This window comes from Physella acuta, unplaced genomic scaffold (assembly GCF_028476545.2).
Source record: "Physella acuta isolate Inbredline_101_S28 unplaced genomic scaffold, ASM2847654v3 ptg001258l, whole genome shotgun sequence".
NCBI classification, from domain to species: Eukaryota; Metazoa; Mollusca; class Gastropoda; family Physidae; genus Physella; species Physella acuta.
This window is the reverse complement of record NW_026732773.1, coordinates 59734-77578: the sequence shown is the minus strand read 5'-3', so window position 1 is coordinate 77578 and position 17845 is coordinate 59734. Positions and strand designations below refer to the sequence as shown.

Below are 17845 nucleotides of genomic sequence, written 5' to 3'. Positions count from 1 at the left end.
CTACAGATAGACAGATCCGAAAGGGTAACTCTACTTATACATATATACGTTCAAGAACTCCCCCCCCTCTCCCAAGTAGAGAAAAGTCTGATGTCATCCTGGCCCTAGTAATTCTAAATTAAAATAGCAGGACTTGAAGCCAAAATAGTATGAGAGAAGATCAGATGCTGTTAGAGGAAATCTTGCGACACTGCCACGCTATCACTATCAGAATTTAATTCAGGTATCTCCAGGGGCTGGAGGGGGGGCAAGACACACCCTCCTTCTCGCACGAAGTAGAAAAAGGATAGAACTTTTAGGTCCCATAGAAAACGTATCATTTTAACAGTTTCCCCTAACCCCGAGAATTTACAAGTGCGCACCTTAGCAGAGGCGTAGCGACCCTTCCCGGCGCCCGGGGACATACTTTCAATTTGGCGCCCCCTCGGGAGCAAATTTTCGATTTGCACCCCCCCCCCTCGAACTTTTGATTTGCACCCCCCTCGAACTTTTCATTTGCACCCCCCCCCCCCCCTCAAACTTTCGATTTGCACCCCCCCTCGAACTTTTCATTTGCACCCCCCCTCAAACTTTTAATTTGGCGCCCCCCTAAGGTCGGCGCCCGGGGACATATGTCCCCCCCCCCCGCCCCCCCCTCGCTACGCCTCTGCACCTTAACCTCTTAAAGTTTCATGTACTCGGTAGTATAGTGGTAAGTATCCCCCGCCTGTCACGCGGGAGACCGGGGTTCGATTCCCCGCCGGGGAGGCTTTTTTTTTCATTTTTTTTAACACTGACAAATGAGTTTTATCTCATTTCGGACATATTAACCTCGTGATGACGGTTAGGTCTCGTTTTCTTTTGACGAAACTCTGTAATATAGGATAACGATTGTACTAGGTTCAAAGTCCACCATTTCCACATCACACAGACAGATCATTTGTACAACCACTGTATCTAACACACAGAGTCATGCTCATTCATGCAAGGAGGCCGCTCCCCGGCTCCATACATCCCCCCCCCCCCCCCCACCCAGCAGTGACCCTATCAGAATGTATCTTTTATAGCTCCATTATTTTCCTTTTCATTCTTCACAATCAATTCCGCTTTTTTTATACTATACCGAAACAAAAGACCTTTCATTTATCAACACAAAGGGTTAGACGCAACAGTAGACTTGTTATTTGTTCGTCCTAGCTGCATAATTCATGTCGCATCTACACACGCCATACAGCGATATTGTAACCATAGTAACTAGTCTCTAACCCGCCTGTTTTGCTACACCACCATTGTTTTTTACTCGGCTTTCATCGCTAGCCTCTGACCCAACTTTATTTTATGCGCCGCCATTGTTTCTCGTTGTTAACACGATGGTTACGAGAGTTCTAACGTTACAACAAACATATTCAGCCAATAAGAAGCTTGCATGACTTTCTTGTATGTATGTCTGTATGTAGGCCTTTGTATGTGGTTTGTGAAGAGGGGAGCGAGGAATTAGTCGGTAAATCTTGGGTGAAATAATTTTCTGTGTCAGGTAAGTCACTTCGTGTATTGTACATAAAAAGCGTTAATTATTTTAATAATTTTAGAGAACATATAATTTATTATTTTTGATGAATCATTCGCAACATGTTTAAGATGTCATTAGTCAATATAGGTATAAAAATGCACCCCCCCCTCCCCAAAATCCTCCCCAACTGGACCTAAACCCCGTCCATAACCTACAACCTAATATAGGGCCTACACGTTGAAAGTACGGAGGAATTAATACCCAAAGAGAAATATTAAATTTCAGTGGCGTAGGCAGGGGGGGGGTAGGGGGGTCATAACCTCCCCCCCCCCCCCCATAGACCCCTCGGTATATAGAAAAAGTATGAGGGGGGTGCAAATCGAAAGTTTGAGGGGGGGGGGGTTGCAAATCGAAAGTTTGAGAGGGGGGGGGGGTGCAAATCGAAAATTTGTCCCCGGGTAAAAATTGACCCCCCCCACCTCCCCCCCTTGAGACGATCCTGGCTACGCCACTGTTAAATTTTATATTACTTTTAAGGCTTGTAAAAATATGTTTTCAAAAATGTGATTTTAAACAAATCCGTGTGTTTTATCCTCAATAATTGTATTGTGGCACACCGGAAAACCCCATAGCGACATCTTTTGTTTCAACCTCCATCCGGTTCATTAAACTAGAAAGATTCTATACCACATTGCGTTTGATTATTTTGATATATAGTAAAAGGTGGCACTTCGGTTTTCCTGTAAATTTGAATTTGTTTCAATAGTGTCTGGTGACTCCCTCCCCTCCCCTCCCCCCCCCCCCCCCCCTCACCTTATCTGCGTGAAACAGCGCGGAATTTAATGAAGCATTTATGTATTCATTCATTTATTTATCCAACTAAATAAATTATAGTTCTCTCTGCTATAAGCCAATTACCGCCCAAATGTCGAATGACATTTTTTTAAAATTCTACTTAAACATGCCTATTGTGAAAAGATGGTAGGGGGGAGGGGAGTAGCCAATTTTTCAATGGGTGGGAAGCAACTACTGCACAAAAAAGGCGCAAACCTTTCTCAGGTTACCGTCATCAATGTTGGGTAATGTTCGCTTATGTAAGTGTTCACCAATGTCAGTGTCAAGTAACATGTGTTGTAATTACACAACTTATACATATAGTGGCGAGGGCGAAGACGCATGTTCTTATCCCAGCAATAGAATACACGATGACAACTTGTTGTCTTGTACAATGGTATCGTTGGTAACGATACTTCACGAGTGCTAGGATGGGTATCGTTGATAACGATACTTCACGAGTGCTAGGATGGTATCGTTGATAACGATACTTCACGAGTGCTAGGATGGTATCGTTGATAACGATACTTCACGAATGCTATGATGTTATCGTTGATAACGATACTTCACGAGTGCTAGGATGGTATCGTTTGATAACGATACTTCACGAGTGCTAGGATGGTATCGTTGATAACGATACTTCACGAGTGCTAGGATGGTATCGTTGATAACGATACTTCGCGAGTGCTAGGATGGAATCGTTGATAACGATACTTCACGAGTGCTAGGATTAGAGTTTACAGTATCGATATCAGTTTTACTAATTAAAATGTTTCTTGTTCCCTATTAGCCACGCCCATTTAGAGTGGGTTTAAGGTTAAAATATCGTTATCAGATTTACCTAAAGGTATAAAATATATCAAGTCCTATCAGCAACCCGGGTTGACTCTGGGACTTGTAAGTACCGGTATTAAAAAAATAGATTAAGATCTCAAGTAAGAACGAGGTACGCGGTACATTCGTGCGACCAACCTATGCTGATCCAATGGTGAACCCCACCGTACGATAACACATAGTGAAAGTCGTCGTTGGGGTAAATTAACCCTGTACAGCAACCGAGGCGTCTGTTAGCAACGCGGCCTACGTCACCGCGCCACGTGACGCGCGGGCCGACCAATCGCGCGCGGTGTGTATGACCCCGCGGTAAAATGGCGACCGCCATGATCGACTCGAATCGAAGTCTAGAGGACCTTCAACAACTCCAGCCCGCCAGTTAAAATGGAAGTTGTGAATACAGAGACGAGGGTAACTATAAATCGTAGCTAGAATTTAAAAATTTATGTGATGTAGGGTGGTGGGTGGTGTGTAGATTAAGATTACCAGTCGGGATAATCTAGGTGTTCAATGATAAACCAATACAGCGTCGCTGACGTTTAAATCGATAACCAACCAGCCGATACTTAACACGGGCCATAAAGCCGTTCGTTTTAATTTCAGTAGCAAATATTGATACACTGTTTAAGTATTAATAGATCTAGTAACAATACCATGAACATATGAATTCCAGAATATATATAAGCAAACACACACATCTGTATACTTTATATGTATTCATATAGGCCTATACACAAAATATTGTCAACCTAATATTACTTCATTCAATAATATACATGTATCAGTGTGTAGATAACCAAACACATATATTTATATTAATTACACCACATAAAAAGGCGTATATTGGGGGTGTTCGGTAGGGTTACAACCCCCCCCCCCCTCCCAAAGCCCCCCAATGAATTTTGTCTCACGTTAAGCTAGTTATACTTGGTGTGAGATGAATTTTTGAATCCCCCCCCTCCTGAGAAAAGCCTGCCTCCGCCACTGCACATAGCTATACGAGAGAGTGGTTTTAAACTCTTAAGCTCGTAATTCGAGGCTGAGACGGCTAAGCTCAGGACAAATAGTTCTTATCTATTGAGGAAACGGATACAAAATCTGAACCCAACTTATAACAAATTAGCTTGGGCGGGGAATAAATAAATGTCAGCGTTTGGCCCTTAAGGGTTTTTAGACGTGTCTGTGTGTCTGCAGTGTTTCTTCCAGACTTTATTCTCTGGGGGGGGGGGGGGTGGTTTTGTATTTTCGGGAGGAGGGGGCTGGCACTGGTAAAAAATTAAGTTTTATATATAAATTCCATTTCTTTCGGGGGGGGGGGGGGGGGGGGGGGGGGGGGCGTTAGACTCTCCCCCCGAAGAGATGCCTGGAAGAACTCTGTGTCCTGTCTGTTTGTGTGTACTGTCAACGGGTAACGACCGGTGTAGTTGACATGTGGCAATAATCTCCTAGATTCAAATGTCTCTTCTACCTCTCACCTTTACACTACGTCATAACGGAGGACCCGCCCCCCTACCCCCCCCCCCCCCAATGCAGCTTGTGGAGTAAGTGCTGTCACCCTCCCCCCCCCCCCTTTTACTACGCTATTCCACACATGGTATGAGAACCCCTCTCTCCCAACTTTGCTCCTCTTTACTCTACGCCATGCCTTTCATAATAGGACACCCCCTCACCTCTCTCCCCCGTACAGCTAGGTGAGGAAGTTCTGTCCCCCCACCCCCCATTACTACACCATGCCATACATAACAAGACCCCCCCCACCCCCATTACTACAGCAAGGCCAACATAACAAGACCCCCCCCCCCCACCCCCATTACTACACCATGCCATACATAACAAGACCCCCACCCCAACCCTCACCCCCCCTACAGCTAGGCGAGGAAGTTCTGTCCCCCGTGTTCCTGAAGAACTCGAGAACTACTACAGCAAGGCCAACATCCAGGACAAGGCCAGGTGTCTGGAACTGATTACGTCAGTCAACCTTGGCCAAGAGCTGCGACGTCAGGCCAAACAGTCGGACACACGATCAGACACACGATTGGACACACAGTCGGTCAGACCTAGGTCAGCCATGCCGGCATTCGGTGAGTGAAGTTGACTTTGTTATAGTGTGATTTATGGGCAATGTGATGTTGACTTTGTTATAGTGTGATTTATGGCAATGTGATGTTGACTTTGTTATAGTGTGATTTATGGCAATGTAGATGTTGACTTTGTTATAGTGTGATTTATGGCAATGTGATGTTGACTTTGTTACTCGGTGATTTTATGGCAATGTGATGTTGACTTTGTTATACAGTGATTTATGGCAATGTGATGTTGACTTTGTTATACAGTGATTTATGGCAATGTGATGTTGACTTTGTTATACAGTGATTTATGGCAATGTGATGTTGACTTTGTTATACAGTGATGTATGTGAAGTTTACTTTGTTACACGGTGATGTATGTGATGTTGACTTTGTTACACGGTGATGTATGGCAATGTTATGTTTACTTTGTTACACACTGGCATGTCATGTTTACTTTGTTAAACAATGGCATGTTATGTTTACATATGGTTACATACATTACGTCACTCAGTGAATACCAGCCCCCACCAGTCCCACCCCTCTTTAACGCAGACAATATGTTAATGTATGAGTGGAGGTATAGCACATAGATGTGATAACACCCATTTTATTCATATGTTACATTTTACATGGACACACATACAGAGGTAAATAATCGCGTAAACACATATACACACACGTATATACACATGCAAACACATACAGAAGTAAATAGACACACATATACACAAACGCACATATAACAAGCGTAGGCAAATGCATACATACACATGCGCACGCACACACAAATGTAAATTAACACATAGGCATATATTCGTTACACACATCGACCCACACACATGACACATACACATGGAATACACACACACACACACACATATATATATATATATATATATATATATATATATATATAATATATATATATATATATATATATATATATATATATATACCTATATATACACTGAGATATTTCTATCCAAGAATGAACAAATAAAGACACAAGTACATAACCACAAACGCGTTGACAGACTTACATACACACAAACACACACACAACATACTATTGTTTTTCTTAGGTTTATCTAAAAAAAATCGTTATATTAACCCCTTACTATCTCGACATACAGTATTGTTTTCCCTGGACTGATTGTATTGTTCTAGCACACAAAGGGTTAATTGACCCAACGGTCCCTCATCGCCGCGAGGAAATCAAAGTCCAAATTGGTAGCACACGTAGGCTGACTCGCTCAATATTTCATTACTTTCATAGACCGGCTCTAATTTCAATACACTACAACACACGTTTAAATCTTTCTAATTGATTGATGGTGGGGGGTTTACGCGCTAAAGGACAAGAAAATTCGCGGGGGGGGGGGGGGGGGGGGGGGCATCTTGAAAATTCATAGGGCAGTGCCACCATCTTTGGTGGCTTCTCATATGGTAGTGTCACCAGCAGAGCTCCGAACCATCCCCACCCCAACCCTTAACGCTATTTCACATCTCCCCCCCCCCACCCCAATTTTAATAAAACGAATAAAATCAATGTTGCTGACATGTTATACTCTACAAACACAAAAAACTACCACCCAAACACGCACACAATCTAATTAGCCTGTGTACACACTCATGTACAATATTTGTACACACCCATGTACAAGATATGTACACATATTCCATTCAACCTTCCCTTCAAATCCGCACCCACCCACCCCCTCGCCAATCAATGCATTCACTTGTCCAGTGCCGCCCTACCATAATAAAGAAATATCGGCAAGGTTTCAATCGAGATTATCGGCGTGCGGCGCCTATCGCAGCGTGGAATGGTGTATGGCGATTAATAATTGAAAGATAGCCACGGAGCGCCTCAATGAAAGCTGTCACACCCGTAACATGAACTGCTTCAGGGCGGTGGCGTAGAGGCCGTATCACGTGACTAATTAGCATGTCGGTTTGAAGTTGTGATAGTCCGTGTTCGTTCGCTCAAGCGTGAAGATAATCCGAGGGTTAGGTAACTTCACACCGGGATCAGTGCAACCGTGTCTTACCCCCCTCCACCCCACCCACCCCCATACGCATACAATAAACCGATCGATCTCTGACTATACGTTATTAAAAAATTGAAAGGAAACTAAAACCTTTCTCTCTTTCTTGCACACACACATACACATACGCACACAAACATCACTCACACATAAGCAACTCGCCCCCACTCTCAATAAATCACGCACGAACGCATACTAAATCTCAAACTCACATACACACACACACACACACATTCACACCATCCACACTTCCGACAACGCATGCTATTCTGAACACAGTCCCTTATCATAACCCATACCTCACACAAATATATCTCAGACCTCCACCATTTACCATTATACTTATACAACTATCCCCCCCCCCCCAGTCGTCCTTGATTATTTAAAGTTACCTATGAATGCTATGTTGTGCCATGTAAAGAAATGAAAAAAAAAACTTTTAGCTTAAGCCTTATAAGTCTCCGAGTACTTGTATGATAATATGACAATATTGAAAGGCTTTGAGTTTTAATTCCTCTGGGCACTTCAATTTCGAGGGGAGGGGAGGAGGGGTGTCGAGGGGTGATTCCCTGACCTGAGAGTTGATAAGCCTGTGCTCTACCACTAGACCACGCCGCCACTAACATGGACATCGATGTTCTTGAGAAGGCGAGTTCACGTGTTTCACACAGCCATCCAACAAAACACATACACCTACAATCTAACGTCAGTGAAGCCTTAAGTCCCCACATAACAGACGTCACCACATAACAGACGTCACCACATAACAGACGTCACCACATAACAGACGTCACCACATAACAGACGTCACCACATAACAGACGTCCCCACATAACAGACGTCCCTATACGTCTTACATCTCCACATAATACACATCCCCCACAAAGCACGTCATTACACAATGTTTTTAAAAAAGCCTCAATCATCGATTAAATTTAATGTGTGTCGCTATAAAATTCTGTTTCAAAACACAAAGAAGCTTACGTTACCTAACCTGGCTCATTTTAAATCAATTATGCATATATAATTTGTTATTGATCAGATGTGACTGGTGTCTTTTGAACGATTATTGATTTATTGCATGCTTAAAAATATACACAATGTTACGTCATTAACTCGAATTTTGAGAGAGAAAAAAGGCTCAGTAAAATGTACATATTTTAATCCGAGTTCCTTTCCGTTAAATAACTGATTTAAATATTGTTAAATATCTGTTAAATACTAATTTAAATATTTTATGTTTCCGTTAAATAACTAATTTGAATATTGTTAATCCATTAATTGTGTATACGCTTGACCCAGGACACAAAGAGACGTCTGCCTTGAATCCCTACTCTACGTCATATGAAAGGGATTTCCCGCCAAAATCAGACTTTGGTGTCTGGGCTATTCGGTAAGTTGCTGCCTAATGTGTCTGCTATGACTGGCTTGCCATTACTTTATACCTTTTCGTAAGTTATGCCATACGATTTTTTTTTACATCTAATTGTTTTGGTCCACCTACTTTGTGTATTAAGTTAAGAGATTTTTTCTTTCTTATCCTTTTTTAAAAATTTAGAATTTTTACTATATCAGTTTTTTAAAGTATGGTTTCATTTTACGTGTGTTAAAATATCGAAATTTATACAAACTATGTATGTTATTCCCCCTGCACTGCGCTTTCTTTTAGTGCATTTATAAAAGCTTGTAATTATAAACGTTTTTATGTATTTATTATAATTTCCCTCTTCGTAACTAACCTCCCTTGATTATCATTAAGCCACAAGTTTGACACCCAGCTATAAGTTATCCCCCTTGTAAGATCCCAATCATAAATTATCCCTTTCTACGAACCCAGCCATACATTATCCCCCTTGTATGACCCCCAGCCATAAGTTATCCCCCTTGTATGCCCCCAATTATAAATTATCCTCCTTGTATGACACCATTCATAAATTATCCCCCTTGTATGCCCCCAATCATAAATTATCCCCCTTGTATGACACCCATCCATAAATTATCACCCTTGTGTGCCCCTATCATAAATTATCCCCCTTGTATGCCCCCTATCATAAATTATCCCCCTTGAATGCCCCTATCATAAATTATCCCCCTTGTATGCCCCATATCATAAATTATCCCCCTTGTATGCCCCTATCATAAATTATCCCCCTTGTATGCCCCTATCATAAATTATCCCCCTTGTATGCCCCCTATCATAAATTATCTTCCTTGTATGCCCCCTATCATAAATTATCCCCCTTGTATGCCCCCTATCATAATTAACCCCCTTGTAAGACACTGACCGCTGTACTCCCCCTTGTGTGACACTGACCGCTATACTCCCCCTTGTAAGACACTGACCGCTGTACTCCCCCTTGTAAGACACTGACCGCTGTACTCCCCCCTTAAGACACTGCCCGCTCTACTCCCCCAGCCCCATGACATCCGGCGGATATGCCACCACCGTCCCCAAGTCCCAACCCCCTGGCCCGACAACCTATGACGTGGAGTTCTGCAAGAAGTCCCAGAGGCCGTCAAGTCCAGAGAGGGCTGGCACCGCTTCCGGTCAGAGAAACAATCGACCCCACCCTACTCAGGTAGCCTTCAACCTTACCTTGTTCATTAAACTAATGTAACTATGTTAATTAAAATAATTTAACTATGTTAATTAAAATAATTTAACTGTGTTACTTAAACTAATTTAACTATGTTAATTATACTAATTTGACTATGTTAATTACACGCATTTGACAATGTTAATTAAACTAATTTAACTATGTTACTTAAACTAATTTAACTATGTTAATTAAAATAATTTTACTATGTTAATTAAAATAATTTAACTATGTTAATTATAATAATTATAATAATTCGACTATGTTAATTATACTTATGTTAATTACACGCATTTAACAATGTTAATTAGACTAATTTAACTATGTTAATTAGACTAATTAAACAATACTAAACAATACTAATAACTATGTGGAATTTTCTCTATTACGGTCGTCCATAAATAACGCCACACACGATGTAATGAAGACAATATTAATGACTTAAACGTAAATTAAAATAATCATTAGAGAATGAAACTCGTTTTGTTTGTTTGACGACCAAGTATCAGCCTTTATTTTAGCTGAGCAGTTCAATGAGAGTCAGTATGGGGAGGGGGGGGGGGAGGGAGGGAAAGAGAAATGCTCTGTTAAGCGAAACATTCTAGGGAAGATACAGTTTCCGTCCTGATATAGTCTAGGTACAAACTCAATTAGGCCAACCCTCGTCACAATTTTGCAAGTCAGAGTATTTGAATCAGGGTTTAGTATGAATAACTAAAAAGTTATTTGTTAAATAGTGTGGGTGGCCCCGAAATAACAGTGGGAGGATAGTTGTTGAGAATTTGGTGTCAACAAACTGCTATTATTTACTGATCCAATTGAATACAACTTAACTTTCACTTAAAAGTTAAAACTTTAAAATTACGTTATTGTGTTTCTATTTTAGACACTGTTGGAATATTTAGCCAAATTTTTCAAAAAGATGAAGAAAGTTTAATATATGTTCGCAAAATACATGTGTATGTGTATTTTTAGATTAAAAAAAAATAATATCCGCTTTACAAACTGATTTGTCTACCCGCTGTTTTTCATGTTACAGACTTTGTGAATATAACGCGAAGTTGTCTCTCTTGATGAAAATGTAAAGATAATGGTGGGGAAAATTCATATTTAATCACACAACTAACATATCGTCGCTATAAATATAATTAGCTACAATAACTGACTGATCCAAACTTCTACAATGCGGTGGGGGAGGGAGGGAGAGGAATTTTAACTGCCCGATGTCCAAACTTAAAATTACCGAACCGATCATTCGTATTTATATTACTCTCACTTCACTCAGCGCTTAACATGAAACTTTTTATGCTTCCTTTTGACGAAACAAAAGTTCTGTTAGCTAGTTTTTATAAGGAGTGATAGAACTTGATTCCTCGACCGTCATGTCTGTCTTTGTCTGGCATGGGTGGTAGCTTGAACTGGAACAAAATTTCACACAATTTTACCGAACCGATTTCTTTCAAACTTGACACGTAGGTCAAGATCCAATGTCAATACAACGTAACATGAACTTTGAAAAAATTAGATTTTTAATTTTTCTTGAAACAATTAATTACTGATTGCTACATAGTCTTACAGTAGCTAATAGAACGGCGTGGTGGGGCGGTAGGGAGTAAGAATGCTAACTCGCAAGACTCAAGTTCGGATCTGTGGCTTGAGTCCATAGGACGTTCCTGAGTCCACCCAGCCCTGATGGGTACCTGACTCATGTTAGGGAAAGTAAAGACACCTGTACATTGGTCGATCATAAAATTTTAGTAATTAACGTATTTCATTTACAAATACATAGTTCTAATAATAGTTTCAACTTTTAGCAGTATTTGAGTACCGATGTATTTATTGATTAGTGAAATATAAATAGCGCACATTCAAGTTTTTGCAGGCAATTTATATTTAGAGATGGGCCTACACATTTTCATTTTTCCCTTTACAAAATATAGCGCCCCACGGTTTTATTTATAGGTGTATAAAATAATGATGCATCATTACATTAAAAACGTTATGTTCTAATGAGATGATTACGTCATCAGTCCTTCATGGTGTGGCGACTGCCCCACAACTACCACAAAAACAACGTCCAGAACGAGGCTGTGTCGGAGGAACTGACCAATGAGAAGCTGAATCAGATCACCAGACGGCTCTGTCACTCCACCTACCAGACGGATTATCTGGGCATTCCGCAAGGTCAGTGCTAGATAATCTCGCATGGTGAGCTAGGGGATAATCCTACAAGATAAGCTTGGAGGTAATCCCACCACAAAGTAAGGTGGTAAAAATATCCCACAAGATTAGCTTGTAGATAATCCCACAAAGTGAGGTGGTAGATAATCCCACAAGGTGAGCAGTAGATTATCCCAAAATTGGTATAATATCCCACAAGATTAGCTTGTCGATAACTCCACAAGATTCCCTAGTAGATAATCTCACATAAGTTTGGAAATAATTTCACAAGGTGAGGTGGCAAATAATCGCTTAAAGGTGAGGTGGTAGAATATACCACAAGATGAGTTGTAGATAATCCCACATTAGCTCGTAGATAATCCCACTACATGAGCTGGGAGATAATCCCATTATGTTAGCTGGAAAATAATCCCAAAGGGTGAGTGTAAGATAATCCAACATGGTGAGCTGATCGATTATCCCAAAAATGAGCTGTGAGATAATCCCATATTCCCCCTCGCCCATGTTCCACTAATCCATGCCACATACACGTGCGCCGCCATACACGTGACAACCACGACTGAGCTCCAATCGGATTAACCCCTTAGTGAAGTGAAACTTTTCCAAGTAATTTAAATTGTGCATGGTTTTAGCATTGAGTTAACCGTCCCTTTTCTTACGTCTACATCTTTCAATCTCTTCTATTGATGGCTTTAATCTTTCTTTAAAAACATTTTCCTGACCAGCTGCGTCATTTCTGCCGTCTGCAGGTTTTCAGGTCAAGTCTGCATTCAACCTGCCCAGCAATTGGCGGGAAAATGTGCCGTATGGGATGGAATCAAACCAGCGTACATCATACCAGACGCCATTTCAGCAGCAGCAGTTGGTTGTTCCAGTTACCCGCTACGGCAGTAACGGTCAGAAACACGTCCCAGCGTTAGCAGTCGGTGAGTCTTGGCTAGAGATATTTATAGGTTTTTAAATTATTTGGATTGTCCTTAATAAATTTCCTCGAAGGTAGTGATAGATTTAAAAAATTATTTGGATTTTACTTAAAATATTGTTTTAAAATATATTTGTCCTAAACATCAAAGTAAATTTGAAGGTACTTACCTGTCGAGAGATTAGAGATTATGCATAAGCAATGAGACCTTAAAAAATAATATTGATCTCCCCACCCACCCTCAACAACACATAAGTATGACTCACACTATCAGAACAACCCCCCCCCCCCCCATCTACACATCATTAAACAAGTCGAACCCCCCCCCCCCCTCAAAGGTTTTGGACATCATTTGTATGTTCCTCTCGTCTAATTCTGTTCCCTTCGTAAATATAAACATAGGCATACATGTAAAAATGGGAACAGGGCATTACCCCCCCCCCCCCAATTACCCCCGGACATCCCCCGAGTAATTACCCCTGTCAATTATCCCCCCCCTCCCCGCCCAGTAGAACATTTCCCCCCGGACTTAGTCAACCGTTGCAAGAGTTAAAACTACCCCCTCCCCTTTTCACACCCAGTTGTGTGAGGTCATTTATCGACAACTTTTCGCACATGAATTTTCTCCTTACAAATTGTTCTCTTTCATTATACTGTGTTTAATAACCACACAATAGCCACACAATAGCCACACAATAGCCACACAATAACCACACAATAGCCACACAATAGCCACACAATAGCCACACAATAGCCACACAATAACCACACAATAACCACACAATAACCACACAATAACCACACAATAACCACACGATAGCCACACAATAGCCACACAATAGCCACACAATTACAAACTCTTGTGCCTCAAGCTAACAAGTCACATCATCGATTCTATTGATCTACAAAGTGCCTATTTTCCTGAACACTTTAAAACCATCGATTTATTGATTTCTTTGTGTAAAAAAATAATTTTAAAATTCCTGTCTGATGCTCTAAAGTGTTGTATAGCTACAGAAAAATGTAGCATAGCTACAGAAAAATGTAGCATAGCTACAGAAAAATGTAGCATAGCTACAGAAAAATGTAGCATATCTACAGAAAAATGTAGCATAGCTACAGAAAAATGTAGCATAGCTAGAGAAAAATGTAGCCACTCTAAAAACTAAAATTTTTGTTGAGTCTACTGCTGTGGTCAGTGGTGTTGCAAGCAGGATGGTGTCTTGATTTAGTTATCCCTAGACGACAAAATAGTCTCAGGTAGTAGCGTCAAAAGGCGGGGCGGGGGTGCGAACCGCACCGGGTGACACCATCCAGGGGTGTGACGTCAAAAAAAAAAAAAAAATTTTTCCAATTGTTTAGGTATATAGTCTTCCGCAGAGGGGGGCGACGCCCGATACAATCGCACCTGGTGGCACCCGACCTAGTGACGCCACTGGTCACAGGGAACCAATTACTCACAGACAAACACCATTCTTATCCGTCACGGGAAAATACCATCTCACATTCTCATGTGTCGGAGAAAACTTTACCATAGCGTCACCGTGTGTTTCCAATCATTAAAAAACAAAACGTACCAGGCTTATTCAAAACAAATTGTATGACAGAAAAGAACGTGTTTGTTTATGTGTTTGTTCGTGTATTAATATGTTTGTTTAATTTTGTATTGTTTATTAATGCATTTGTTTATTTATTTGTTTGTTTATTGTTGTGTTTGTTTAGTCCCCACAGCCAACAAGCGTCTGATTGGCATCAACGGGCGGACAACCTACGACAGGCACTACAACGATAACGCTGGGCCTGTCATTGAGCAGATAAGGGACGTAGGCAAAAAACTGGGGGTCGAGGCTTTGAGGAAACACTATCAGCAGAGTACAGGGCAGGGTGAGTACATGGGGTGGTGACACTTAGAGGTGAGTAGGTTGGGGTGGTGAGACTAAGAGGTGAACTGTGGTGGTGAGACCAGATGATGAGCATGGTGGTGAGGCTTGGGGTGGTGAGACTTAAAGGTGAGTAGGTTGGGTTGGTGAGATAGGTGAGTAGGTTGGGGTGGTGAGACTTAAAGGTGAGTAGGTTGGGTTTTGAGATAGGTGAGCAGGTTGGGGTGGTGAGACTTAAAGGTGAGTAGGTTGGGTTGGCGAGACTTAAAGGTGAGTAGGTTGGGTTGGCGAGTAATAAAGGTGAGTAGGTTGGGTTGGCGAGACTTAAAGGTGAGTAGGTTGGGTTGGCGAGACTTAAAGGTGAGCAGGTTGGGTTGGCGAGACTTAAAGGTGAGCAGGTTGGCGTGTGAGACTTAAAGGTGAGTAGGTTGGGTTGGTGAGATAGGTGAGCAGGTTGGGGTGGTGAGACTTAAAGGTGAGTAGGTTGGGTTGGCGAGACTTAAAGGTGAGTAGGTTGGGTTGGTGAGACTTAAAGGTGAGTAGGTTGGGTTGGTGAGACTTAGAGGTGAGTAGGTTGGGTTGGCGAGACTTAAAGGTGAGTAGGTTGGGTTGGTGAGACTTAAAGGTGAGGGGGGGGGGTGGGGGGGACATATGTCCCCGGGCGCCGACTTTAGGGGGCGCCAAAATGGGTTGGCAAAATAAATTGAAAGGTTTATGGGGGTTCAAATTGAAAGTTTGAGGGGGGGGGGGGGGTGTAAATCAAAATCTTGAGGGGGGGGGGGGGGGTGCAAATCGAAAAGTTTGTCCCCGGGCGCCGGGAAGGGTCGCTACGCCTCTGGGTTGGTGAGACAAAAGGTGAGCAGGGTGGTGAGACAAAAAAGTGAGAAGGGTGATCAGACTTACAGGCTGTTTCATTTTCTTAATGTTTCTAAATGATCCAATTGAATTTGAAATGCCAATTATTAAACCAATTATTCTTATCCCAACAGACAAAGAGCTAATCGGGAAACTTCTGGAAGAATACAACATCAACCAGACCCCCCTTGTGCCAGCAATAGACAGACCAGTGTGCCCAACTCCCCCTCCCAAGTCCCGGGGGTCACCTTTCTCCCACAGGTCCCCCACCCCCAGCCAGGCATCAAACCCCTACAACCCCTACACCGCCGGCCAGATGACCAGCCGGAGTGTGCTCCCCACCCCTTCAGACAGACCCAGGGGCCAGTCAAGGCTACAGTCTAGTGTCAGCACAAGGAGGGGGTCACCGACCAAACTTCGGCCAAGCGTGCCAGCAGAGACCCCCATAATGATGCCCCAACAGTCCCCTTTCCAGACCCAGATGCCAGACACGCCCATTTCAGTACCTTACACACCCCCTGCCTATCTGTCGTAGATTTAACACTTCATTCTATTTTTTTTACTTTTTTTAAAGATATATTTCAAGCTATTTCAAACTACAGTAAATATTCTATAATTCAATGCCAAAAAAAATACCTCTAGTCTATTTACTTTCTCCACCAAATAGAGATATTACAGTATTGAAAAGTGTAAATACACAAAGAGTTTCCTATTATAAAATAATAAATCTATTCAAATGGCACTTGAATGCATTGATAGAATCCAAATCTTCAATGCCAAAATTATTTATCTCAAAATTGATTTTTATGTCTGTTCATTTTTTAACATTGTAATTTATTTTTAAAAAGGTATTAAATTGTTATATTAAACCACCTACATTTTATTTAAAGAATTTTTAAGTCTGTTTTGCAGCACTACAAATATATAAAAAATATATATCAAAACAATTCTGAGTTTTAAAAAGAAAATTGCTCTCACAAATATCTTGTAAAAGTAAATATTTTAATGTGCCAATTAAATTATTTTAATTAATGTTTTAAAATATTTTGAATTGCTGCATTAGATTCTTGCTTGTACATGATTCAGTGTACGCATGAAGATACAATTTATTTATTTTGTGTAATTTTTTTTCTTGTTTGTTAAAGACTGTTGATGTACATGACATTTAATTATTTACGAAGCAAATGATACCTGGGAATTTTGAATTTATGTACATAGCTTCAGATGATTATTTTTATTTTTGTTTTTTTAAATAATAAATATCAAAAGGGCTGTGATAATAACATGACTTTAAATAATATGTGTTTAATTTCATGCATTTTATGCTTTATGTATAATTGTAGGTATTATTATAATTATTGTAGATTACATTTAGCATCTTTTCACAACTACAGCAAATTATTTGTTCAGTATTATTTAAAATTTGATTAAATTATTAAACCTTCATTCGTGTATGTAGTTTATATTGTTTTTTTTTTTTTCTTTTTTTTTTTTTTACAGGATTCCAATCAAGAAAAAAATAAAACTTCTAATATTTTTTTTATTTATATTAAAGAAAACAGGGGGGTAACATTGAAAATATTTTTTAAGATAAAATATTAGAGTAGCCTCTCTTGGTTAATGGTGGTAATATTTCTCTGCCAATTATTATTAGTACAAGTGTTAACTAAACAACATAGGCTAACCGCCAGAAATGTCACGATTAAGAAAATATAGGCATATGGAGATTTATATTAGATTAAAACATAAATAATGAGGCCTTAAACAGTACCTGAAGAAAAAACAACCACGGGACAAATTCTGAAATTCGCTGTTTTCTCAAGAAAACTTTATGATTCTTCAATAAATAATAAAGAACCATAGTGTTACCATAGGCCTAAAAGTAAAGACTTTATGATCTAGCTAGAATCTAGATCTAGATCTAGATTCTAGATCTTGATTTTTAGTATTCTTATTTTCTAGAGTCTAGACTAGACTATAAATTTAAATTATATTCCTTTTAATTAAAGGATGGGGAGAACTTTAAAAAAGCAAGAGTATTTAAAATTTGCATAACTTGTTACTTTAACCTCAATAAAGGACATTCAAGGGAGTTAACTACAATATAGAATGTAGTCATTTAACATCACACCTTTT

The 17845-nt window shown here is 40.5% G+C and overlaps 1 protein-coding gene across 1 annotated transcript; it reads left to right on the top strand.

Annotated features, from left to right (window-relative positions):
• The first annotated feature begins 3442 nt into the window (after positions 1 to 3442).
• LOC131957696 (uncharacterized) lies at positions 3443 to 16625 on the top strand. The gene is made up of 8 exons (XM_059322440.1): positions 3443 to 3568; positions 5026 to 5238; positions 8577 to 8667; positions 9691 to 9853; positions 11902 to 12055; positions 12802 to 12978; positions 14697 to 14858; positions 15844 to 16625. Exons 2-8 carry the CDS (start codon positions 5226 to 5228, stop codon positions 16242 to 16244), a joined length of 1161 nt encoding a protein of 386 aa, XP_059178423.1. The 5' UTR covers positions 3443 to 3568; positions 5026 to 5225; the 3' UTR covers positions 16245 to 16625.
• The last annotated feature ends 1220 nt before the right edge of the window (positions 16626 to 17845 follow it).

Coding starts and splice junctions, on each gene's coding strand:
- LOC131957696 (XM_059322440.1), top strand. Junction 8,668..9,690: donor TTTGGTGTCTGGGCTATTCG/GTAAGTTGCTGC, acceptor CTACTCCCCCAG/CCCCATGACATCCGGCGGAT. Junction 12,979..14,696: donor CGTCCCAGCGTTAGCAGTCG/GTGAGTCTTGGC, acceptor GTGTTTGTTTAG/TCCCCACAGCCAACAAGCGT.